Below are 25,984 nucleotides of genomic sequence, written 5' to 3'. Positions count from 1 at the left end.
TTCTAAAAATGTCCTGACTTTCCAGAAATATCCTGACTTTTCAAAAAGGTCCTGATTTTCCAAAAATACTCTGACTTTACAAGAAGGTTCCTCACTTACCAAAAATATCCTCGCTTACCACGAATGTACCCACATTTAAGAAATGTCCACACTTTTTCACTTATTTCCTCTAGACTTTGTCACTTTTTTCAGAAATGTTATTGCCTCTCCCCAAAAAATGTTCTTAAAGGCATCAATATATAAAAGGTTCTGACTTTCCAAAAATGCCACAACAATTCAAATTCATTTTACATAAACATCCTGACTTTCCAAAAATGTTCTCACATACCCAAAATGGCATTAAGGCCCTCCTAAAAAGTATTGAGTTTCCATAAATGTTCTGACCTTCCTTCCAAATATGTCTTCACTTTCCAAAAATATTATGATATCCGGACTTTTCAAAAATATCCTAGTTTTTACTAATTTCCATTAAACTTGCTCACTTTCAAAAAAGAAAAATGTCGGGACTTTCCAAATATATCATGTCCTCACTTCAAGAAGGTCTTCACTTTTACAAAATATTCTGGCTTTCCAAAAACTATCTACTGAGTTAAAAAAGTCTTTCCATGAATATTGTGACTTTCAAAGAATTCCCTCACTTGTGTTACAGTTCTCACAAAAGTGTCTTCACTTTCCAGAAATGTCTGCAAAATTCAAAAAGTCCTCACGTTCCTTTAATGTCCCGACAATCCCAAATGTCCTCTTTCTCGAGCTCTAAAATCTTACGTTGGTCCTCAGATAGATAGAAGTACAAGAACAGAAGGACACACGTGAAGAGGCAGAATAAGGACACAGCCTATGGAAACGCGTTCATTAAGACACATGCATGGACACACTGCGGCACACACACAAGCACCCATTAGTGTGTGCAGCCCACTCGGTCGTATAGTTTCCAGGGAGGTGGAGGATTTTTTTTTTTTCAGATGATCTCTTCGTGGTGGAGAGAGGGAAGACTATGTTTGATGTAGGATGCGTTGGAGCACGCTCAGTGGAGTGGCGGCCTTAGATGCACTCGGCCTCGGTATGCTGTGGCACCGTAATGGGAGTAGGCTGAGAGTTCAGGCGAGGCTGTCCAGAATTTACATTTATATTAAAGCTGCAACCCCCCGAGCTGCACTGCAGCTGAGGAGAGAGGAGCATGCAGAGCTGCTGTGTTCACGTCTTCATCATCAAGCTGTTGTCTGTTTTCTTTTATGTTGCTGTTTGCATTGAAATGCTTCCAGCGAGATCTCATGTTCTGCTCTAATAAAAACGCCCAAAGTGAGATTTCTGTGTTATTTAAAATGTGGAATACTAAATCTGTGGGCAAGGGACCAAAAGTTCGGCATCAGAAGTGTTCTGGTTTTGGTTTTTGTAGTCTGAGCAGTATTGACCAATCATGTTTCATTGGGATTTAGTTGTATTTAGGTAAAACAAGACAGACTGCATGATGTTCAGCCTCAGAACCTAATATCTGTTTTATGACATCAATTTTTCTTTCTGTTTATAGAGATGAGCTGAAATTTGCCTTTCTCATCATTCCCATAAGTTGCTAATTGGAGTACAGAGGAAATTTTGACCTGGTTATTTGTTAACTGTTTTTGAGAGATTTGCAACATTGGCCGTTGCCCCCAAAAGGTTAAATTATTGCTGCAAGATAGCCTGTTGGTTACAGGGTGACGTCGGTGTTGTATTAACTGAGATATTCCATAATTTCTAATAAGTCAAAGATGGGATTAACTAAAAGATGAGCTCTGGCAGTATTTTTCCCTACAGGCTTTCAATTAGAGTATACTAACCATGACTTCGCTGCCACATATTTGTTGAGGAAGCCAGTCAGGAGCTGTGGCAAATTCAGAACACTTCATCATTGGGATGGAAACACCAGATCAGATTGTTGAATTGATCTAGAATTGAATCTGAAACATAACTGTCAAGTTTAGACAAACTGATTGCCTGGATTGGGAGCTGGGAACACCAGAGAGAGTTGGTGTTTAACCTGCCATCGCAGGAGCTTTTGGACCAGCGGTCGGTCTGAGTCCCACCTGAAACCCGCCAAGCTCCTGTGCTTTGAGAGAAATTAAAAGAATAAAAACAGGTAGCAGATATAAATAAATATTAGAGAAACATGTTAATGCAAGGTTGTAATCATGAGTTTAGGGTTTCACTTCTGAATTTGATTTAATGGTAGTCAAAGTCATACTCTGAAGGTTTGTTCGAGATCTCTAAACGCTGCTTCCTCTGACGTTCTTCAAGAGTTTTTGTTTCTATGCACACACAGAGTTATTTTAATCTTTCAACTAGGAAACAAATCACGTTCCTCCGAGCCTTTGAGATCTTCAGCTGCCATTCAACTAAAACAATGTGTAGAAAATGACTTTACTGTACTTCATACTTTCATAAACTTTGATCAGCCTGCTTTTCAAATCTGTTAATTTTGATGTCCATATTAAAACTTATAGTTTTTGTTGTGAGTGTTTAAAATCCCTCAAATGAAATTCAGTTCACAGGTTGAGATGTTCAGATGAATGATTGTCCTAATGTATGTCCGTTGAAACAATAACACCAATTATTGTGATTCATCTTTACCCTCCGCTGAAAGGAAAGCGCTGCCGTTCACCATCGTAAATTTCAAACCTTGTTGTTCACGGCTGGTGTAGTAAGAAGCTGTCTTGCCTTTGAAGCAACTCATTCTTTCAGGATTATGATAAACGCCATAAAACACTTCTTTTATCCATGTTGTTGGCTTTGTTATGGGTCATTTGCTGGCTGTGCTTGTAGGTCACTGAAATGTTTTCAGCAGTGAATCTGTAAAAAGGCTCTCCGGAGAAGAATCTAATTGACTGAATGAATTAAATGTTATGCTGTAGGTTACTGAAATCTTTTCAGCAGTGAATGTGTGCAACCTCTCCAGAGAAACCACAATAGACTGAATGAATGAAATTAAATTTCACATTCGAAAATAGTCAGTAAAAATGTGTGGCATTTGGCAGGAGCCTCTCAAGTGTCGAAATGTCATTAGAATATTTAATTATACTTTTCACAGAGAAGGAGAGGTCAGCATTAAGTGTTTGTCAGCTGTTTACAGGTTTGATTCCTGCAACGGGAATCTGACATCCTGCAGAACTGAGACGTCGCTGTGTTTTTGCTTTTGCAGATCATGACTCTGGAAGACGGCTTCTGAAATTCTGTTTGGTAATAAAGACTCTTCAGCTACATGACCAGTGCTACACCAAGCTCTGACCAGGTGGGTACACTGTCACAGCCAGCTGGTGTTTTTGCCAGAATGCATAAGTCACACTCTTTGTTTTGCACAATTTCCATGTGTTGTTGTTGTGAAATCAGAACAATGAGAGAAAAAAAACCTTAAATGAAAATGCAGAGAACAACAACAATAACAACAACAACAATTTCTGAAGAATCACGAAAACTTTTTCTTGCTGTGTCTCAAGTTAGCCTTTTATTTAAGCGGAGATTGGTTGCACCACACAAAGTAATTCGTATGCCGAGATGAGTTGTTACTACCACAGCAAGTGCAGGTGTAACTGTTGTGTAGCTACTTACAGCGACCTATGTAAAGCAAAAAGTAAGAAATAATGGAATATGGTCAACACAGTGTGACGTGTCATGATGAAATGATGATTAATAACAATGGAAACTAGGAACAAGTTCACATATTTTACAAAAAATACCACAACATACCTTACATGACCAAATAACATTATGAAACCATTGGTAACTATGGAACAAGCTTATTTCTTAACATAATGCATTTAGAAATAAGATGAATAAGTAATGCTTATTTATTAGATTAGATTAGATTCAACTTTCATTGAACAAAGTAACAACAAAATGCAGTTGGCATCTAACCAGAAGTTCAGAGTATGTACATATGAACAGGATATATATAAATATAGTGCGGATTTCAATATGCTATAGGATATATACAGTAGGTCAATATGTTATAAAGAGGTTGGCAGTTAAGTTTAATATATTGTTTGAATTTATTTTTGGGCGGTTATGTAAAAGCTTGTGATGCGATGCAGTGTCTTGCTTTTACTTTTTATGGCTTAATTGTACTTTTAATTAAGTTTGTTTAGTAAATCACTTCTTTAAAACTTTACACATTGGTCAGACATGGAAGAACTACCTTGTATGTTTAGACATAGGTGCTACTGCCCCTAACGTCCTCATAAAGTCTTTGCCTACCACCACTTAGCAACCATCTGCTGTTTAGAGTAGTGCTATCTATCTCGTTGCTAAGTGGTTCAGGTGTTATTGATTGGTAAAATTTCCAAGGTAGTTCGTCAGTGAAGGTGCTACTTGCAGTTCACTGGGTTCAGCGAGGTACGGTTGCAATAGGCAGTTCCTTTGTGCAGAGGAAACTCGCTTAATTATGTGGATGCTTAATTATAACACAACATGCTTTTCCAGTCTCAGACTGTTGACTTGTGTTTTCCTCCTCAGATGGAGGTGAATGTGGTTAAAAAACGCCATCGCACACGATCCAAAGGAGTCAGAGGTACGAGTCTGTCTTGCTTCCTATCTGTCTTTTCATAGCCTTCCTCGAGACCTCTGAATCACTGAAAAAAAACATGCTAATTAAGGCAGCCTGGCTACAGTATGACGCCTGCATACGGTAGATGTGTTAATTATTGTTGGCTGGCTGTAGATTGTTGAAGTTATAACATCTTTTTGTTCTGTCTCCGTCTGAAGTTGCCGTGGAAGCAGTAACACAGGAGTTATTTAGGTAAGTAAACCTCTGCTCATCCACACTTCAGAATACATTCACCTTGCATTCATTAAGATAAAATAATATTGAGAGATATTTTCCTGTAATTAAGTCTCATAATTATAAATCATCTTGTAATTTGTGCCATGTGGGCCCACCACGGTTGGAGTCATGTGACTCTAGCGCTCTGCTTGGCAATGATGGAGAAGCTTTGGAGGTGACTTGCCCCTTGATCAGGGTAATACACATTGGGGGCAGTGTAGACTTGCTAACTGAGTAACCAAACAACGTCTAGGAATCACCCCAACCCCATTGTTTAGATCTTGAACCTTCCTCACATAACAAACGTGTATTCTTGCCCTTTTGTCTGTCTGGCTCCAACTTCCAGACCCCAGACTTCTTAATAAACACACCACCACGGCAAACATCTCAACTGGACTCGATGGTTTCTTCGACACCAGGAATGACTGCACTTGTCATGTTCTTGACATAACCTTAAAAGATGATGTTACCCTGGTGGTGCTAAGAGGCGGAGGAAGTAGTTAGATCCTGAAATTTTTAGATACTGAAAAATAAATTGACTCCAAGTCGTACATTGTCAAAGAACAGGCTGGCAAAATGTATTTAAAGTATCAAGGAAAAATATGCCTTCGAGGGGCCATTTTTTTTCCTGAATTATGAGTGGAAGAAGAAGAATGAGTAGCCTAAGTATAGCCACCTACTACAAGACTGGCCCAGAATTACATGTTTGCTTTTTGCAGGATGATAAAGACCTGTTCAGTCCTTGAGTGTAGCTGAGACTATGAAGCAGCTGGACTGAGAGTCCTTATATTCAAGTTTGAAACCACAAAAGCATGAATAAGTCATGTTAATGTATGTATATGTATATGTATAACCACCACACCTACACCTACATGTTTGCTTTTTGAAGGATGATAGAGGAACGTTGAAGCTGAGTATCATACTGTTACACCAGGATAGTCCAGAGGAACTCGGTTCGATTGGGCGGGGAATGCCAAAGAATTTCACACTTTCATTTAGTTTGGTTCACTTTCACACTGCACTTTTGAAAGCGGACCAAACCCGCCTGGACAACGTCATGCAGTTACAACAGCTGCTCGTTTCGGAGGCGGTATTGTGCAAAACAAGAAATGACTAGGAAACAAAAAAAGCACCAAGAAAACAAAGAAAACCCAGCACGTTGATTGGCTTTCTGACCTCTGGTTCGCTGAATAGTCCGTTTACTTTCTTTGGTTCACTTGCAAGTGGACCGAGAGCCATATTTTCAGGCGTACCAGGGTTTGGAAGAGCATCCAAGGACTATCCGAGGAAATGAACTCTGGTCCATTTAAAGCAGGCTGGTGTGAAAGCGCCTTTAGAAGCAGTTGGACTGAGAGTCCTTACATCCAAGCTTGAAACCACAAAACCAATGGATCGTCTTATTCGTAAAGCTGATAGGTGGGTAGATTTGGTGCCTTGGTGACACCGGATTTTTGAGGCAGCTGATCTCGAGGCAAAGCGAACAGATGTTCTGACTTTGAGGATGTCAGCGGTCAGTGGTTTGTCAAACTAATCTGACCAGTAATTCATTAAACTTTGATGACTTACTACATTTTGTGTCCTGGCTGGAGAAACCCACCAGCAGCTGCTGACATTAAATGCTGAATATGACTAGTACCTATGTGTGTGTGCTCGCAAGAGGGTTTCTGCTTCACTTAATCTCATTTAGTAAAACTGACAAATATTGGTGTGTGCAGCAGATTATGGTTGAACTCGGTTTGATCCAGGTCAACGCTTTACTGTAAACAACATGTCCTGTCTGCGCTGTGTGAGCCCTGAGCAGAGGAGCAGAAAACTCAGCGTGATTCACCCAGAATTTAAATCTGATGGGTGTCGGCGAGGACGGTGCACCCAGGGCCAGACGTGGACAGCGAAGCTTTGAAGTTAGCAGTAATGGGCTGAAATGATTTGTACAGTAAATGCTGTGAAAGCATGTCATGAGCAGTCATTGAATATCTTTCATCAATTTCATTTTCTCCATCACAGTCACCGACTAATCTGCAGGGATGAACATATACACATGAATTTGTCATTGTGGCGCAGCAGATTTTTGGGGGAAAAGAAGACATGTGGCCGTGATATTAAAAGTCTTAATTTTAATTACTAAATAAACACATCACATCTGTCAGCTCAGTGGGAATCAGATCAGTCATTTCTGCTGCGTTTCAGCTCTGAATTTGAACTCAAGTTTGCCTGTAAGCCTCACCGAGAGCACGACTGGACAGATTTTCATGAAATATGATGTTGATATTTATGGTCCCCTCAGGATCGATCCTTATGTTTTTGGTAAACTTTACTCAGGAACCAACATTTGCCAAACATTTCCACATATGCACAAGAAAAAACAACATTTCATGGGTATATTGTCATCAACTTTTTGGCTAGACAAGTTGGTCTAGTAGGCCTAGAAAGTAAACGATACTTGCACTTTTTGCATGTTTACATGGATAAATACAAGCGGCAGATGTAAAAATCCAACGTCATAAAAGCTACAAACAAACTTCAGCAGAGTTGCATGACTTCAAGGTTGGGGTATTTGGGTAAGTTGGGTATTTACTGAGGTTCAGTTTTATGTGGTACAACAAAATGTGGACATCTCTTAAGCTTTTGTTGACCACAGACAATATTTCAGGCACCAAATTCACCAAAGAAACTAAACTAAGACTTTGAGACGAGGAAACTGGACGTGCAAAAATGCAAAAACCTCCAGATTTTAGGACTTTAGGACATTTGAAACAGTTTCCATAGCTCTGCCTCTAGTCTGTGTTATCAGGACATCGACATCAGTAAATAATACAGATCTCTGCGCTGAGATAAAGAAATAAATAAAATAATGAAACAATACAAGAGTTTAGAAACTTTCGTGAAAGAAATATTCAGTTGCTTTGGAAACAAGTGAAAGTTTTTTCTTCTTCTTTGTTTAGAAAAGGAGGATTTTAAGACTGATCGCAGCAGCTTGGTGAGGTTAAGGTTGCACTGATGCATTTTGGGAATTATATCATGATTAGAGAGTGTGTGTTTGACAGAGTATCAGGAAAACACACACACACACACACACACACACACACACACACAGCAGCTGTGCTGGGATCAATAAGTCAACACCATCACTCTCTGCTCCCACACTGATTGATGAGCTGCTTCAACTTGAAGCTGCCTCCTCCTTCTGCTCGTTTCCTTCACTTGTTCTCCTTCTCATCCTCTTCCTCCTCAATTCCTCACCTTGCTTCTATTTTTCCTCCTCCTCTTCCTCTCTGCCCCCTTTTCCCTTCCTTCCTTCCTTCCTTCCTTCCTTCCTTCCTTCCTTCCTTCCATTATGTTCCTTGCCGTTACCCTGTTCTCCCTCCTCCTCTGCCACCTCTTCTACTCGTGATGTTAAATCTCCTTCATCTCGGTGTAGCTTTCATGTTAGCCTGTATATATAGATCAGGTGGTGCTGGGTGGAGGGTAGGTGGAGCTCTGCAGTGTGGGGTCCGAGGTCGCCAGGCGGCGTGTGTTTTTTGGTCTTCAGGGCAGCGAGGCTTGAAAAAGCTGCAGCACGGTGACTCAGAGCTGCCGACATCCAGACGGGAACTCTTTAACCTGCAGCTGAATGAGATGAGGTGGTGTTCTCCAATTTAAGTCAAATTGCTGTTAACTTCCTACACTTTACGTGTCTTAGACCTGTGTGACCTCGCTTCATACTTTTAGTTACTTATGAACTTATAACTGGACGTTCATGCTGGTGGTCATGGACGTCAATCCATGATTTCAAAGGCTTATCCAAAAGCCTGAACACTGTGCAAATGTTTGTCACGTGATTTCACACCAACGGCTGCAAAAATATAGAAATGCTCAACACATTTTCTTGTTTACTTGTCAAAAATGGCAGCCTTGTCAATGGTCCTACGCAATCTAGGACACTGTAGATTCAGATGCCCACAGCATCTGCAGATTTCTGTGGGCAAGCAACAGCAGCAATCGATATGCAACATCCCATCAAGTTTACTGCAGTTTGCTTATGTCGAGGCACAGAATAACTTGGCTAGGTTAAGAAACAGATATACTTTGATTGGGTTAAAATAGGTAAATTATGTTCTAAAGAAAACAATGTTACCTTTTGGTTTCACTCCTGGGTGAACGTGTTTTTACGACGTCAACTGACTCAAGAGTTCATCGAAAGATGTTTTTGGATGTTCATGTTACCAGGAATGTACGCTTGCATATATTTTTTCGTCCAACCCTGCTTTGACGTAAGACGTCGTATGACATTGCCGCTTTGTTGAGTCGACATTAGTTTGCCTGGTGCCTGTCTGAACCTGAAAAACCAAGTTGTTGCTCGTCGTTTGTTGCGGACAGCATCCGAAGTCGACTTCAGATTCCAGTAGAGACTCAAAGAACATTCGTAGAGATTTCTCAGCCTGCTCATGGAATACAATCATTGATCTAAATATTCATAAAGTTCCTAACAATTGTCACTTTCCAGGTTCAGATGGACGTTGGATCATTCACCAAAAAAAACACTGCACAGTTCTGACCATGTGTGTGTGTTTCCTCCTCAGCTGTCCAACCCCAGGCTGCGATGGCAGCGGTCACGTCAGCGGGAAGTACGCCAGACACCGCAGGTACGAACAACATATTGATGATGAAAAGGTTTAGACAGAGTCAATGTCGAAGTAACTTTTGATGGAAGGAGGGATGTAAACTGTGTCACCTGACATTTGCTTTGGTGCTCTTTGGTCAATGTTCTTCTTCTGTTTGCTGCCACTTTAAAATCATTTTCTTCTGGTATAAGAAGCGAATTCTAAGGATGTTTAAAACCTAACACTGTAAAATTAGATCTCTTACTGCAGACGCTTTCTGTGCGACATTTAGGGTTCGGTCAGATTATCACTCTTATTACTAAACCAAAAGAGATGTGCATGAAGTGAAGAAGAGCAGAGACAGAAACTCTGAGGTAGAAAAACATTTGCGCTGTTGTCAGAAACGCTGTTTGTTAAACGTGTGATGGCGTGGACGAGAATCACAGTTTGAGACTTTGAGACATTCAGGGTCTTTGAAAGTGTGTGTGCTCGTCTAAATATCTACCCAAGTCAAATCAATTGGCAGGTTGCTGCATTTTGCCAACTCGTTGAGGTCGTGGTTTCAAATATTTCTGCTTCACACAGTGAGATTTAATAGAGATTACGAATTTAAAAAGATTTTTTGATGCACAGCGCTGAAGCTGTACATTAAGAACACCGAGCTCATGTCTTGGGTATTTATTCTGTGAGTTTTAAAAACCTGACGAGATAAGTTGCACATGATGAGCCATTTAAAGATTGGTTTTCTTTTTAGACAATATCTACAAAACTAATAAACTAATACTGGATTTAGTAGCATTCAGCATTCAGATCTGTAGGGATTTAATTTATTTTGTTGTTTTAAAAACATTTAAATGAACAAAAATAAAAAATAAAATAATCAGAAACTAGCACAGACTTCTCTCGGTGGATCATAAGAAAGTTTCTTAAGGTGGGTGGAGTTGGCCACGGCACCCACCTGCAGGCTTCAAACGTCTCACTCAGCAGCTCAGACACCGAATCGCACCAACAATAAATGAGCTCACGTCACGGTTTCAGACCTCCTGGATCGGCAGCGTTTGCAGGTTGCAGCCTCCAGCTCAGTAAATCCAAACGTTCTGTCACCGGGGCCACAGATAGAAAAACCAATCAGGCAGAGAGTGGAGCTGTGAAGTCCTCAGGTCACACCGACCGATGGCTGTCCATCCTGCAACTCGAAGGGTCGGACTGTCGGATAGTTTCTTGCCTCAGATCTCTGACGCCTTTTGGAAACGGTGAATTATCGACAAACGCAAAACGTGAAGCTCTCTACGAATCATTTCAGCTGGTGTCGAGTGTCGAGATCTTCCGAGTAAACCTGTGTGTACTTACGCTGCAAGATATGCGCCTTAACAAATGAATTCATCAAGTACTAAAGTTTTAATATCGTATTTTTGTCTCGACGAGTGATAAAACTGCCACAATGTAGAGCTACAGAAACATTCCTCTGCACAAATCCTGGTCAAATTTTATAAAACAGGTGAAATATAAATCAAAGCGAGTGCGCTGTAGCTGCATTGAAGTAGAAGTGGACTTCATTTGAAGCCTGAATATGAAGCTGTGGAGGAGGAGATTGAAACATTTTTCATTTAGATGGGTAAAAAAAATAAATGGATTTAAACATCCATTATGAAATCAAAGCACTCGTCGAGATGTTTTGAGGTTATTTTGGAGATTCTCTGTGGTATTGTTTTTCAGTTTAGAAGCTGTGTGTGTGTGTGTGTGTGTGTGTGTGTGTGTGTGTGTGTGTGTGTGTGTGTGTGTGTGGGAGGCTGGCGTATAGAGGTTGCACGGCTCAGGACAGCGGTGGTTTGACGCCTGAGGTAACAGAGAGATAATGAGAAGGGCAGGATGGCGAATCGCTGGCAGAGCAGACTGATGGTGCTGCGAAGGGCACGGAGACACTCAGGAAAATTCAGCATCAGGCAAAAACCAAAATAAGTGCACTAATCATGCCGTCTTATAAATACTATGATGGCAATTTTTTTTACGGATAAGATGTAATGTCTGTGGGAAGACGAGGAATAAGATTTAAAAACTCACGCTCTGTAATTATGACAGGAACTCTCTATATTTTAACATCTTAGAGCAGTTCTTTGTACTGAAGGGATTATTTTCGAACACACCACAAGATTTTGCTTCAAAAAACTTTCGGTTCGCGTCTCGTTCAGCTCCAACGCGGGAATTTCGTGCCGTCTTAACAGTGCTGACCTTTGAGGAAATGTGGATCCAAAACAGAGGAAGCCATGACATGATTTATTAGCAGCGTGTCAGAGTTTTATTTAATCTCCCCTGTTGAACGTAAACTTCTCAGGTTTACGGACACGAGACAAGAGTCTGTTAAATAAACCTCAGGAAACTTTTCTGACCGCTTGCAAGTGTGTTAGAAGTTAGTTTGCCAGAGTCTCGTGGTTTAAACTAGCCCTACAGGTAGTCACTATGTTTGTAGAAACAAATATTTCAAGGACATTCTGGCTGGACCACTTTCTGCTGTGACTGGACCTTTAATGTTTCATTGCTTCACGTCGACCAAAAAAAACCTTCTGGGAAGTTTCTGGATGCTCGAAAACTCCAAAACACAAAACTCAAAATTACAAAGCAGAGAAATCCATATTCCGTATTAAAACCCTAAATTGAAAAACTTAAAATTCAGTACTCTAAGACTCAAAAAACAAAGATCCAAAACCCCAAAGAGAACAAGCAAAACCTGCAGCGCTAAAACCACGAAACACAAACATCAAACTGCTCCAGAACTACATCTTAACTTAGAGATCTCTTATGGCTTCTAATTTCTCACGTTCAAATGTCGACATGGTTTGAATGCACAGTTTAAATCCAGCTGGTTTGTAACGTGTTCTTTGGTAAGTGCTCTCGATCACATCACATGATCTTCATCAGCAGAGTTTAGTCGTCACCAGGTTGCAGATTCGTTTTGTTCTCGTGCATGTTTCACTTAAAAGCTAAAAAGTTTCTGTCTCGACGTTGAACAGAAACAGCAGCGATCTCACCTCAGGACTGTTTTTTTTTTTCCTTTTTATCATCTCTGATGAACACTGAGGTTGACAAACTACTGAAGTGAGGAAAGTGACAGGGAAGGAAAGACAGAGGTAGTCTGATATCAGGCGAAGCCAGACAGAGGCTGAGAGAAAAAAGAGAGAGAAGTAGGTCGTCTGATGGTTTCCTCTCTGGGGAAAATAACGGCTGAATCACTTAATCAGTTAATCATCAGCTGATCACAGTGAGTGTACAGTACACAAACGTCTGATTTCACAGAGACACACAAAGAGGAGAGCAAAATTATGCACTCCCTTGTTTTTGTTGCTTGTTTTCTTTCTGTACAGTTTGGGAAGTTTCCTCCAAGCATTGATCAACCATATCTATACTTGCTTGACTTGACTTCCCCGGTCAGAGAAGACGATGGATGGATATCAGCTTCAGCTCAGTGTGTCCGGCTGGAAGTAGTGAGGGAACTGGTAGCAAAATATTAAAATAAAAGTAACTTTAAAGCACTTTGTTTAACAGCTAGTGTCTAAGATGACTGAGACTGTAGTCAGCCAGAAGCTCATAGTTTGGTGGTTCAGTCCTTTCTCAACTGGATAATCCAAAAACAGGCAGACGTAGAGCATAGGTGGAGCTGAGGCGGGACCTGTAACGGCACCCACCTGTCAATCATAGCGTCCACGCTCTTAATCCTGCATAACTTTAAGCCTTAATATAATGTGAACAGGTGAGTTGTATATAAATTCACCCTCAGTACAGTTGTCATGAACAGGGAAATTAGCTACAGAGACCAAAACTGTTTTTTGTACCAGGCTGTAAACATGTTTATTTCTGCTGTGAAACATGGGGACTTATGGAGACTGACTCACTTCTGGAGCCAGCCTCAAGTGGACGTTAGAGGAACTGCAGTTTTTGGTTAGTAAGGTTAGTAAGGTCAGTCAATCTGCAGCTCAAGCTGGCCAGACACGGAAATGGCATAAAGAATCCAGTGGATTTTCAAAATAAAACACCCTGTGCAAACTTCTAAAGAACGGCCAAAAGGGAAACAATTTAAATACGTAGTTAACAAAGTCTGACGGGCTTCTGAAACACTCCTGGTGGGGTTTGACCAAAACAGCGCCACGACTCCGACGTGATGGAGACGCGCCCGGTGGAGTTTTGACGCAACTTTGTCTGTCTGCTGTCTGCTGGTGCTGGAAATGCCTCTGAGACTTGGTGAACCTGAAAGATGTTAACATGCTCTGTGCAGCTCATCACACATACAAACAGACGTTTAACTCTCCGTTCATTTAAACATACTGTAATTCTGACGGTTGATCTCACGGTTGGTTTGCAGTGCGGAGTCGGAGCACAGCATGTGACGCTCTTGTGCACAGGCATGCAGTTTGAGTCCGCCGGGTCATTTCATGGGATTGGTGGAGGAGGAGAAGAAGTAGCTCAGCAGAGACGGGTAAGGGCAGTCCCCCCCCTATAGATATACGAGATATGGAGATCATCCGATAGATTTGAGATTATATAGCATACCCAGAGAGGATACATCCTATCAATATATACTACTATATTACGTAGACTACGAGATTGCTCTGTTACACCTGTTGGAACTCTAACCCTACCACATCTCCTCGTTCTCCTGGGGCTGGGGGTTGGGGATCTTTAACTTCTTGCAAGCAAGACACAGTTAGCATGTTCACGGTTGGGAATGGTTGGAGGGTGGAGGAGGTGAGTCAGGTTCAAAGTCACTGTCCCCCCCCACCACTTAGCACCTCCATCCTCCCTCTTCTTCGTGCTTCCTTCCTCCCTACCTTTCTTGTCTCTCTCTCTCTCTCGCTCTCTCTCCTCTCTCTCTCTATCTATTGGGGATGTCACCATGGCGACAGCACCGTGCGGTGCTGCAGTTAGGGACCAGAGGGATGCAGCCTGTCCCCATGGCAACCGCTTAGTTAGGATGTGAACAACCCCCCTCCCCCTCCCCCCAACTCCGTCTCACCGCCACCACCCAGTCTCTTTATTATATAGATATATATCCCCCCCCCCCCCCCCCCCATCTGTTGGTGCCAAAGCGTTACCACGGCGATGAGTGTTGGCATGTGGCGTTGCAATGATCCCACCTAACTACACATACCTAGATGTAATTATCACACTGCGGATGATATTTCTGTCGCCGGCATCACTCCCTCTTCAGTGACACTAACACGATTTTTTATTTTTTTTTTTGGAACGTGATAAAATTAAAATCAAAATCTCTGATTTGAATGAATAATTAGACAAATCAAACCCAGCAGTGATTCAGCTTATATTAATTAATGAAGAAGAGGATAGTTTATCAGATACTAGTAAACATAATTCATGTTTAAGGAAGGACGACACCTGTTTCTGATTGGCTGACAGGTGGTGGCCTCAGACTGTTCTGATCTAAATAGGCGCTCAAGGTATATTGAACTGCAGGTAACCGTAGCAACAGTACAGATGCTGGAGGCTCTTACAGCAGTCAAGTGACTGGGTTAAACTGACGACAAAGACACAAAACACAGAGGCGGGTTTGAACTCAGCTTCTCTTTGTTGTCGTCGTGGTGGATCGACACAGTATGGAAGACGTTAATGGACTCCCACGGGTCCACGTAAAGACAATAAAGGACTCCAGGTGCCCAATTAGTACAGAAAAATGATTTCTGAGTGTCCAAGTTGGTACTAAAAATCCAATCTAGGTGTCCCTAAAGACACAATAGTGGACTTAAGGTCTCCACCTAGAGAGCGTAATAAACCCTGTCGAGGCTACAGTTGACTCCAGGTATACATAGAGAGACCATATGTAGACTCTAAGTGTCCTCATAGAGACAAATATGGACTCCAGGTGTCCTCATAGAGACAAAAATTGACTGCTGGTCTCCACTTAAAGAACACAATAAACCCTGTAGAGACTACAGTTGACTCCAGGTGTCCATATAGAGACAATTAACGACTCCCAGATAGAGACAAAATGGACTCAGGGTGTCCTCGGCGAGACAACAGTGGATTCCAGCTGCGTTTGAAGAGACAGAAGTGGACTCCAGGTATCCACATAGAGACCATAATAAACCCTGTAGAGACAACAATGGACTCCAAGAGCCCGAAAAGAGACAGTAATGGCTCCTGGTGTCCTCGTAGAGACAAAAATGGACTCTAGCTGTCCATGCTGAGACAATAATCCAGTCCAGGTTTCCTTCTAGAGACAGAAGTGGACAATAGGCATCCATGTAAGACTAATGTGAGACAATTCTGGACTCCAGGTGTCCTCATAGAGACCATACTAAAACTAGTAGGGACAACAGTGGACTCCAAGATTACCAATAGAAACAATTCTGGACTCCAGGTGTCCTTGTAGAGACAGAAATGGACTCCAGGTGTCCTTGTAGAGACAGAAATGGACTCCAGGTGTCCATTTAGAGACCATACTAAAACTAGTAGGGACAACAGTGGACTCCAAGTGTCCTTGTAGAGGCAAGAATTGGCCTTGGGTGTCTCAAAAAGACAATGGGTGTCCACATAGACAAAGATGTACACATGAAAGCTGTCAGATGTCCAAATAAAGACAGAAATCGACTCCAGGTGTCCTCAAAGAGGAAAAAAAATGTTACACAACCCATGATAAACTCATGTAAATTAACATTTTTAGTGCTGACTAGTTCTAAAAGACACACCATGGACAGACGATGGAAGTAACTTAGCAACTTTAAGGTTACAAACATCCCATTATTGCAACATTCTTCATAAAACACTGGTTTCACGGTTCTCCTTCTCCCTTTCAGACAAATATTTATGATATTTGGGCTGGTGCAGTTTCGCTCAGTCTGATCCTCGTTGGGATCAGTCTTCAATCGATTCAACGCGCAGTATCAATCACGTTGCATCACATCAGATTGCCTCAGATCAGTTTAGTAAGAAGAGAAAATGTAACGTGTGTGAACCCCCCCTCCCCGTCTCTCTCTCTCTCTTTCCCTCAACATAATTACCATGCGCAGTCTCTCGCCCTTGTCTGCAGCATTCCCTTGTTTCTGATCTGCTTTAATTACCATCGGAATTTTAATTGGCGGGAGACAGCAAGGTGGCTGAGGTCACACACACACACACACACACACGCACACACACACACACGTACGTGTGTGTGTGTGTGTGTGTGTGTGCGTGTGTGTGTGTGTGTGTGTGTGTGTGTGTGTTACTTATACTGCAGTGAATGAAATTGATTTAATCACAGTTTCTCTTCTCTCTGTCGTGGTTTAAACTCAATTTAAAACTCAAATTCTATTTTGGCATTTCTGATATATTAAGTGTTGCCAAATCGAGGACAGATTTATGTAATTAATAATCAGACCACATGAAACTGAAGAAGCATCTAAATACAGATCATACAGTGAGTTAAAAAGATTAAAAAGCCTTTTTTCTAAAGCTTTGATGTTCTTATATAATTGTTTTTAACCATTATGATGGCAGTGTAAATGCATTTAGGACAGGTTATTTTCTTGGTATTAGATGTTTTTAGTCTATCATTTCATTTAAGTTGTTTTTTCCTCAGGCTGGAAAATCTTGTTTGTTTCACTGATGTGAAATTGAAGGAGCTCCGCAGGGTTCAGTTCAAGGTCCTTCATTATTGTCAGCCTACTTGGGTCACAGTTTTAGTAGCACAGCAACTGTTTCCACAAATATGCCGATGATACTCAACTATTAATTACAAAAGATGGTTGAGAGGAGCACTTTATATTTTTCTAAATGGTCTCTCATGCTTTTAGGTTGTGTAAAGTCCTCTTTACAAATATATATATATATATTTGTTTGTTTTTTTGTGAAGGGTTTGCAAAAGAAAAAAAATTAATGTTTTGTACACGGAGGAAAAACAGTTGTTCAGTGGTTCAACCAGGCTTCAACTGAAAGGCCAGAAAGAAATAAAGATCGCTCTGAGCGATGTGAATATAACAATTATATATATCATCATGAGCCATTGGTAAAAGAAATTAGACAAACGGAAAATCTGTGCAGATTTAAAGAAGAACAGGCTCAATAATGTATGTAACAAAAAGCTGGAATTGAACAAAGCCCTTCTTAAAATAGAAACAGAATGTTTGTCCAGGTGGATCAAATTCTCTGGACTGGAAAACAAAATCAAAACAGAGGAAAATGGTTACAGCAGTATTCTCACTCATCATGCAGCACTGTGGGGACAACAACTAAATGAAAGTTTTACTTAAATCCATCTCGCCAAAACTATTTCAAATGATACATTTGGTGTCTGAATTATCCTGTTTGCTGTTTTTTGCTGTTTTATCCAGCAATAAAGCCAAACTTTTGAGTGCGCTGGTGGTATCTGGTCTTGTTTAGTGGATTGGAGGTGTTGGACGTTGCAGAACTGTATGAACTCTTCATTCGCTACATGCAAGTTTAAGTTTACGTGCTTCTGTTTTCAAGATGTAATCTTATGCAAAGGCAAAGAACCGTTGGATGCATTGCCATGAAAGTTGATATTCATATATTCATTTTTTATTCTAGCACGCCACATATGGAGGTTAGACGGGGTCAAGCACATGTCCTGAGGTCACTGTAGCGATAGTGGTAAACCTTAGCAGTCCTGTCGGCGATCAATTCTACTAAAAATATAAAAGCGCTAGTGGCACTTCAGTATAGTTTTCTGTCTTAAACGTTGGAATGAAGGCAGGTCAGTAGCAGTAGTATGTTTTTTTTTCCACAGGTTCGTCAAACACACAGCGGTTTCAGTCAGAAAAGCAGCGTCACCTCCTCCAACTCGCCCTCCTAACAACAAAATAAGCTCTTTTCATATGGAAATGTGCTAATTGATTTCCTAAAAATCCACATTAAAGCCGTGTATAATTGTGCTTGCTGTTTTGGAGCAATTAAAGCAGAATTTTCCCAACAGTTAATGACTGTAATGGGATTTGCGTAATTGAGGCCCTGGTTGAATAAGCTTAGTTTTCTTTTCTTTCTTTCTTTTTCTTTTTTTTTTAAGTCTCCTCCTCAGCGAGGGCGAGTGGAAATCCACTGCAGTGTCTAAACACACGGACCACAACAGAGGGAGGGAGTCATATCATGTTGACCTTTGACCTTTATGCACAAAGCCATTCTTTCTGATCTTAATGATTCACATCATCAGACTCTGGCCTGTTTATTTTTTCTTTGAGCTGGAAAACCTCCCTCGACGCTACAGAAAAGTCCAGTGCGTCAGATTTATGGAGCTCTATTTACAGAATGTGACAGAAATGGAATATAACATGAATAACTATGTTTTCGTTAGTCTACAATCACCTGAAAATAGAACGGACAAACTCAACCCTGGTTCCAGATCAAGACTTTTGTGGTCAGCATAGTTTCTCTTTCACGTTTCGAACTTGAGAGAAAGTGGAGGGGGCTGCAACACCACTAGATGCAACTGAATCCTACACACTGATCCTTTAAATGTATTTATTTCTGTGACAAAGTTCCCACACAATATAATACAACTCTCATGTACACATGCACGTGTAAGGCCTCCATTCTTGATACTCGCTGTTTGAAAGCTTAAAATAAACCTCAGATCTTGACGGTAATCTAATTATAAAACACTGGAATTATGGTGTGATCTTGACAGTTTTATGTTGTCATAAAAATGAATATTTTTGAGATGACAAATTATTATTTAAAATCATAAATAACACAACAAAAAAAGTGTTTTGTAAAGCCGTGTTGTTTCAACTGGGAAGCAACAATGCACGTGCGAGGTCAAATACGGCTTTGTTCGTATGCTGCGTTTACTTAATTCTCACGTCAATCAAAGGTGGAAACAGGAGAACTGTCGAGAAACAGCCAAACACAACAAGCCATGATTATAATGTGCTTAAAAAAACGTGATGTTTCTAGATAGTTTGACGTTGCATTGCATATCGGAGACGTGTCACTCTCATGTGATCCCCTCATGATGAAAAAATATTAAAAGATACCTCTAATTGGACAAACCTGGCCATTTATTCGTGATGCACTCTTGGTAAATAGACATTCCGACTTCAGGACAGAGTTTTATTAACGTCACATTTCATTTTTAATAATTGACATTAAATCTGTGTGATTACCTCATATTGCTGCAACTTAACGATATTCCCACTGGCACTATATTTTTGTGACGCTTTCGCTGTAACATTGGTAGTACGGTTCCAAAGCTTGAGAAGATCCCAAAGAGAACATGTGAGATCCATCCTGGTTCCATCAACCAGATTTGGAGCTTAATGTTCGTGCGTACAGTTGTGAGTTGTGTTCTGAAGGACCCAAAAATAATCTACGACCACACTCTGCGGCTAAGTCGGGTTGTTTACAGCCGAGTGTTGGCACGCTCGTCTGTGTTCTGGCTCCGTAGGATCAGATATAATCTGGGCGAGATGTGTGTCTGCCAGATTTTGTTTTCAGACTTATTTGACCTGAGAGTCGGCTCCAGTTAGCGGCAGGAGAGCAAGCTTTGGGTCAGCGAAAAGTTGAAGATAACACTGTTAAAGATTGCAAAAGATCAAATAGTAAATCAGAGAACAAAGATGGCTGCTGATCATGTATGTGCCCTCTGTCTCGCTTCAGCGTCTACGGCTGCCCGCTGGCCAAGAAGAGGAAGGCTCTGGAAAAACAGCCACTGGAGCCGGCTGCCAAGAGGAGGCCCTTCCTCACCTCCTGCCCGGGAGAGGAGGAGGAGGAGGAGGAGGACGCCAGCGCCTACACCAGCTACGGTAATGAAGCCATGAAGGTGGGGGTGGAAGGGAAGGAGCAAGGGGAAGTAGTGGAGGAGGACGAGGAGGAAGAGAGAGAAGGGGATGAAGACGGCGATGTGGAGGACGAGTTCTCGGAGGACAACGAGGACCAGGGAGAGGAGGAGGAGGAGGAGGACGAAGAAGAGGAGGAGGAGGTAGAGGTGGAGAGAGCGGATGCGACAATGGGAGGAGGACGGGCGGAAGAGGAGGAGGAGGAGGGGATGTACGAGGAGGAGGAAGAAGTGGAGGATGGTGATGACGAGGAGGAGCAGGAGGATGAGGGAGAGGAGGACGAGCAGGAGGAGGAGGAGGAGGAAGAGGAGCAGAATCGTCAGCATGGTGAGTTTGCTGATTATTTATTTGTCGTTCGGAGACTCTGATTTTTGTCATGTGACACATAAACGACGTTTTCTGCGAGTTCCACAGGTTAAACACTGATATCAAATTAAAAACTGTAACGCTGGATTAAAGACATGCCTCTCGTTTCCTGCGAATCCCTTGAGCGTAGGTAGGTAAATTAAATTAAAGCACGGGAATGGCGGACCCCGCCACTAACAACGAAGAGTAATATATAAAGAAGAAGTCGCAGAATGTGAATATATTTCATGACTGTTGGGGCTTTAGAAACCGGAGGGTGGCCGGTTCAAGTCCACCACCGGTTCATGTCCTGGGCACTGATGATGTGCTCTTGAGCAAGGCAACAAACCCCTAACTGCTCCCAGGTTGCCCATCACTCTACCTTTTGCATGTTTATAAACCCTTTGTGTGTAAAAAACTGAAACTTCTTATATTATTATATAAAACTTTGGTTTGTTTTATTGCAAATCTTATGAAGATACTATTAAATAATAAGTATGAGAATCTTTCTAACTTCAGTATAGTGATTTTTGATCTGGAGTCAAACTATTGTAAAATCAGATTCAGTGTCAAAGCTCTTATGTTGGTGCAGTGGTTTGCAATGATGCCCAACAGAAAAACATCTGCCAGATGTTTGCATGTTCTACCAACAGTCCAAAGACGCTCAGGTTAGGTTCACTTGGTGACTCTAAATTGTTGTAGATGCAGCTAATTGTTTGTCCATGTGTGTTAGTGTCAGGTAGACTGGTGACCTGTGCAGAGTGTGTACCTGTCACCTGTCTCTGCTGCAGTCTGACACGTAAACCAAACAGCAGCTGTGAAATGCCGTCACACATCAGTTTTATGAACGGTAACATTGGCTGTGTCACGACATCTCAGCAGGGGCGTGATTGCATCATTTATGACAGATCCAGGGTCAGCTGTCTGTAATACATTATTGACACAGGTAAAGAAAAGATGAATGATTCCAGCTGGGTCCAGATCAGCTCCTGAAACAATGACATGTCAAAAATTATTGACCGTTTACATGATTAATCACTGTAATTATGACGTTCCTCTGGTCGTTATTCAAGAGGTCACGTTTCAGGAAGATGTTGACATAAGTTACGGGTCACTTTGTGGGCAGATGATCTCATTTTGGATCGTGCATCATGTTTGAACAGAGTCAAAATGGAACTTTTTTTTGTATGAAAGCAACAAAAACACACTGACTTTAACAGACGGATGAACAATGTTCAGGTTGGAGGTCATATCCTGGTCGTGGTGACCGGTGTTGGTTTGCATTGCAGTGGAGAGAGCAGAAAGTGTTGAGAGCTGCTGAGCCCAATCTCTGGTAGACCAGATGCTCTGCGCCTCTCTCTCCCGCCCGCCACATTTCCCTCGACCTCCCTCCTCCCCGACACCCCCCGTGTCCTCAATCGTTTCTGACAGCGCTTCACGAATAATCGGGAGAGGAGCTCTGCTGAGTTATTAACTCCCCACCATCCTCCCCATCCTCTCTCTCTCCCCCACCCCAACCGTTCGCCTCCCTCGTCTCGGCGGACGTGTCACATGCGCTCTGCCTCGGCTTCTCCTCCTGAGAATATTTATGGCTCCTGAATCGGAGCACCTCACACGCCTCCCTTTTCAATTTCTCTGCTCTCATTCGCCGTCTCTCTCTCTCTCTGTCCCCAAAATCAACAGCGAGGCTTGTAGCTGCAGAGCAGAGCGGAGCGACGCTGCTCTGCACAGCTCCTGGTTGTATGTTTTTTGTGAGTAAACAGTGGATCATAATTGGGAGGGATGCAGCTAATGTATTCAGAAATATATGAGAATCTGTGTTCATTAGCATCGCTGGGTTTATTAGAGCTTCATCCCTTTCATCTGCAGGATTTCTATTCTATAAATAGCAGACAGGAGATAGTTATATTATCTACAAAATGAATCCATTTCCTCTTTTTGACCAATTACCTACTGATTATGTTGTTTATGGTGCAAAATACTGAGTGAAGCTCTGCTGATTTGTAAAATCTAGCCGTGATGTGAGATGGGTTTTGTGTTCAGACGAACAAACGCTGTAAAGCCTGAGAGTTTCTTTGTTCTTTCCCGACAGTAGAGAACCACTACAAACCCAGTGGACAATCAAAGCTCATTCCAGTTCTGAAGGACGACAACAACAACAGCTGCACCATCGGCGCTGGTAACGGCACCGGAGAGGACTACGAGAACTACGACGAGCTGGTTGCCAAGTCGCTACTCAACCTGGGCAAGATCGCGGAAGACGCTGCCTACCAGGCCATGACCGAGTCTGAGATGAACAGCAACTCTTCCAACAGCGCCGGCGAAGACGAGGACGATGATGAGGATGATGGCAGCGATCAGGGCGACCGTAAAGGAGAGCTGAGCGTGGACCTCGACAGCGACGTTGTCAGAGAAACGGTAGACTCTCTGAAGCTCCTGGCGCAGGGCCACGGCGCCATGCTGCCTGAGGACGGATACCCAGAAGGTGCCATGGTGGACGATGGCCATGCTAACGGACGGTGCGGTGTCGGGGTCAGGGTTCAGGCAGATGAGAGCGAGGAGGAGGTGTGTCTCAGCAGTCTGGAGTGTCTGAGGAACCAATGCTTCGATCTGGCTCGGAAACTGAACGAGACGCAGACGTCTGATCGGCCCGTCCACCACACCCTCCACCACCAACTGCAGATGCCAACAGACCATCAGATGGTGCATCACCTGAACAGGTACGTCATCTCTAAAGAGTCTGTTGATCATGTTTGTCTTTATTCCACGTATTCATATTGTAATGTCCAATGTAATTACTATTGGCGTTTCTATTGGGAGGGAAATCTGCGTTGTTTGCCCAAAGTAGGTAGGGATATTCAAACTGTGAGGCACGCCTCCTGGTGGAGGTGCAGGAGAATTGAGGAAGGCAAAGAAACTTTACACCAGGGATTAACACCAGCCTTGGGTGATCCGATGATCTCAAGTTGTCAAGTAAATTGCGAATGTACCCAAGACACACTAAGGGTGCACTATGATCCGATTGTTTTGACTACATCTAGACATGATGTGAAGGACCAGCTACTTAACTGGCACCTTCTGCATTTGCAGAAGTATGTACTCATGCGCCTACGGCATTACAGTAAAGACGAAGCCACAACAACAGGCAGAATGGATGAATGGATGGATTTCCATTTGGGCCGAAGAGTCAGTACAACAGAAACTGGATGATTCATATCCAGAAACCAGAAATTATGTAAATGTTTATTTCTTTCTATTTGTGTGAAGTGAAAAGAGGGAGATGCATAAAAATAAGTTGTTTGGCTTCCTTATGTGACACAGCTCATGGAGACAGTTACAATACTTCGTCTGAGTGCCTGAGTGCTGGAATTTGCGTCAAATGAAGTAAAATAAAGGGAGTCGTCTGTCAACGTTAAGGAATTATAGAAAAAGAAGCACCCTATAACTTACCTGAGAATCATCACATATGTAATTTGCTTCAGTATTAAAGTAATCCAACGATCGTTTTTTTGGACCATTGAAATTATGTCTTGATGCTGTCTGAGGAGAGTGACTTTGTACATACACTGTTTTAAAGTCCGTATAAAGGTAACTCTAAGATTTATTTCAAAACACATTAAATATGTTGGAAAATAGTTGCTGAAAACACGTGAAAAGACTTTGAACAATTTATTACTCAAACAATCAAATAGTTTTTCACCAGTTTTCAGTTTCAGGATTTAGTGGGCGGTCCTTAAAGGGTGGCTCGATGACACGCTGAGGCCACCCTGAGCAGAGCCATAGAGATAAATTCATCTCAGCTCGGAGTGTTTCAAAGTTAGTCATGTCATTTTCTGAACGTTTCCGTTGCTTCAAAATTCAGAGGACACGCCCCCACAATCCTGGAGCTGAGAATGAATTTTACCTGATTTTGACACCTAATTTCATAAACGTGTCGATATTTTTAATCTTTCAAATTTGGCTGGGTGGTTAATAACACTTTCTTCTTTAGTCTGACAAACTCAGAACACATATGTATTATTTTTATTCCTACACAGACTTTAAGATGGTATCTATGGCGAATTCCTCTTCCCCCTCCTCTTTCTAAGTGACGGCGCGCAGAATTGCAGCCGCTTATGTTAATAAAAATGTATGTGCGATTGACATGTTCATTCTTTGTTGTACAAGAGACTAAAGATGTTACTGACAGGTTATCCACACTGTTTAAACACACCGTCCTGCTTCATGGCAGTAATGTTGTTGTTGTCATTTCTATTAGAATGCCATCTGTTTGTGTTTGCGAGACACAAATGTGTTATGGCCAAATACTGTAGGCTAAAGCTGTGGAGTTAAATCTGAATTCAAGTAGGAGTACTTGAATTCAGACTGTGTATTGTAATAACTGAACAGGAACTTCAGACGATGTCTGGTTTTCCAGACAAACCAATATTTCTCCAGGCACTGAGAACAAATTACTAGACAACCTTCTCCTGTGTTCTCACTGGTGGTCATTTCTTGTCCTACTTACCTCTCAGGTACGACAGCTGCCAGCAGGGTGCACCGGGGGAGCCCAGGTCTCTTGAGCGCAGCTACTCCGACATGGTGAACCTGATGAAGCTGGAGGAGCAGCTGAGCCCAGCGTCCAGAGGTTATCCAACCAGCTGCAGCCAGGAGGGCGACGAAGATACCACATCGGTGGCCTCTGACCGCTCGGATGAGACCTTCGACATGGCCAAGGGAAACCTGTCGCTGCTGGAGAAGGCCATCGCGCTGGAATCAGAGAGGGCAAAGGTCATGAGGGACCGGATGGCCTCGGAGCACACGTTTCCTCGCCGGGATCACCACCACCATCATCATCGCGGCCACGGCGAGCATAGCTCGAGGTTGAGCAGCGCTGGAGAGGAACGCAAGTCCAGGATGCACCACGATGGGTTGAAGAGGGCGTACTACCCTAAAGGTAGGCAGCATAAACCCACACACTGACCCTCGGTTTGTGTTTATCGATCGGTGTTCCGCAAAGTTTGAAGTCTGTATACGTTGATTCTATATGTTTGTTCATGTCACAGTTTTAGGCTACGAAAGTAACTAATTAACTAGTTAACTAATCAATCAATGGTATCATGGACAAACTTTTCTTTCTGCAGCATAACATGTATGAACGTGTGCTGTTCACATAACCTGCAGCAGAACGAGGCACAGTAGCGTTGGTTTCATGCATGGACAAGGTCAATATTTAGGATTTATCCATAAAATTCAACAAAACTTCTCTGACCAAACGATGTCTGGTTTCCTGGACAAAAGTTTATTTCTTCAGCATAACCTGTTCAGTTTTAAACAAAGCTTGGTGTTCATGAGGAGTCTACAGATATTTTACAACTGGGGGAAAGAGAAAGTAAGTCTGGGAGGTCTATTTTTAACACGATGGCTGGACTTCCAGAGGCAAATTTAGTTCATTCAGTCCGTCAGTGTGCAGCTCTACACCCTCAAACTACATCAGCGTGCACAGCACC

At 42.2% G+C, this 25,984-nt stretch overlaps 1 protein-coding gene across 1 annotated transcript in view; it reads left to right on the top strand.

Annotated features, from left to right (window-relative positions):
• The window catches only part of myt1la (myelin transcription factor 1-like, a), a 66,111-nt gene that overhangs the window by 11,394 nt on the left and 28,733 nt on the right, over positions 1 to 25,984 (top strand). The window contains exons 2-9 of the mRNA XM_019259172.2: positions 3,176 to 3,265; positions 4,486 to 4,540; positions 4,735 to 4,768; positions 9,352 to 9,414; positions 19,972 to 20,468; positions 21,569 to 21,588; positions 22,593 to 23,215; positions 25,010 to 25,431. Coding sequence (XP_019114717.1) covers positions 3,236 to 3,265; positions 4,486 to 4,540; positions 4,735 to 4,768; positions 9,352 to 9,414; positions 19,972 to 20,468; positions 21,569 to 21,588; positions 22,593 to 23,215; positions 25,010 to 25,431 — 1,744 coding nt within the window. The 5' untranslated portion in view covers positions 3,176 to 3,235. The remainder of the gene's footprint in view (positions 1 to 3,175; positions 3,266 to 4,485; positions 4,541 to 4,734; positions 4,769 to 9,351; positions 9,415 to 19,971; positions 20,469 to 21,568; positions 21,589 to 22,592; positions 23,216 to 25,009; positions 25,432 to 25,984) is intronic.

The sequence above is a fragment of the Larimichthys crocea genome, chromosome XI (assembly GCF_000972845.2).
Source record: "Larimichthys crocea isolate SSNF chromosome XI, L_crocea_2.0, whole genome shotgun sequence".
Lineage (NCBI taxonomy): Eukaryota > Metazoa > Chordata > Actinopteri > Sciaenidae > Larimichthys > Larimichthys crocea.
This window is presented reverse-complemented; position numbering and strand designations above follow the sequence as displayed.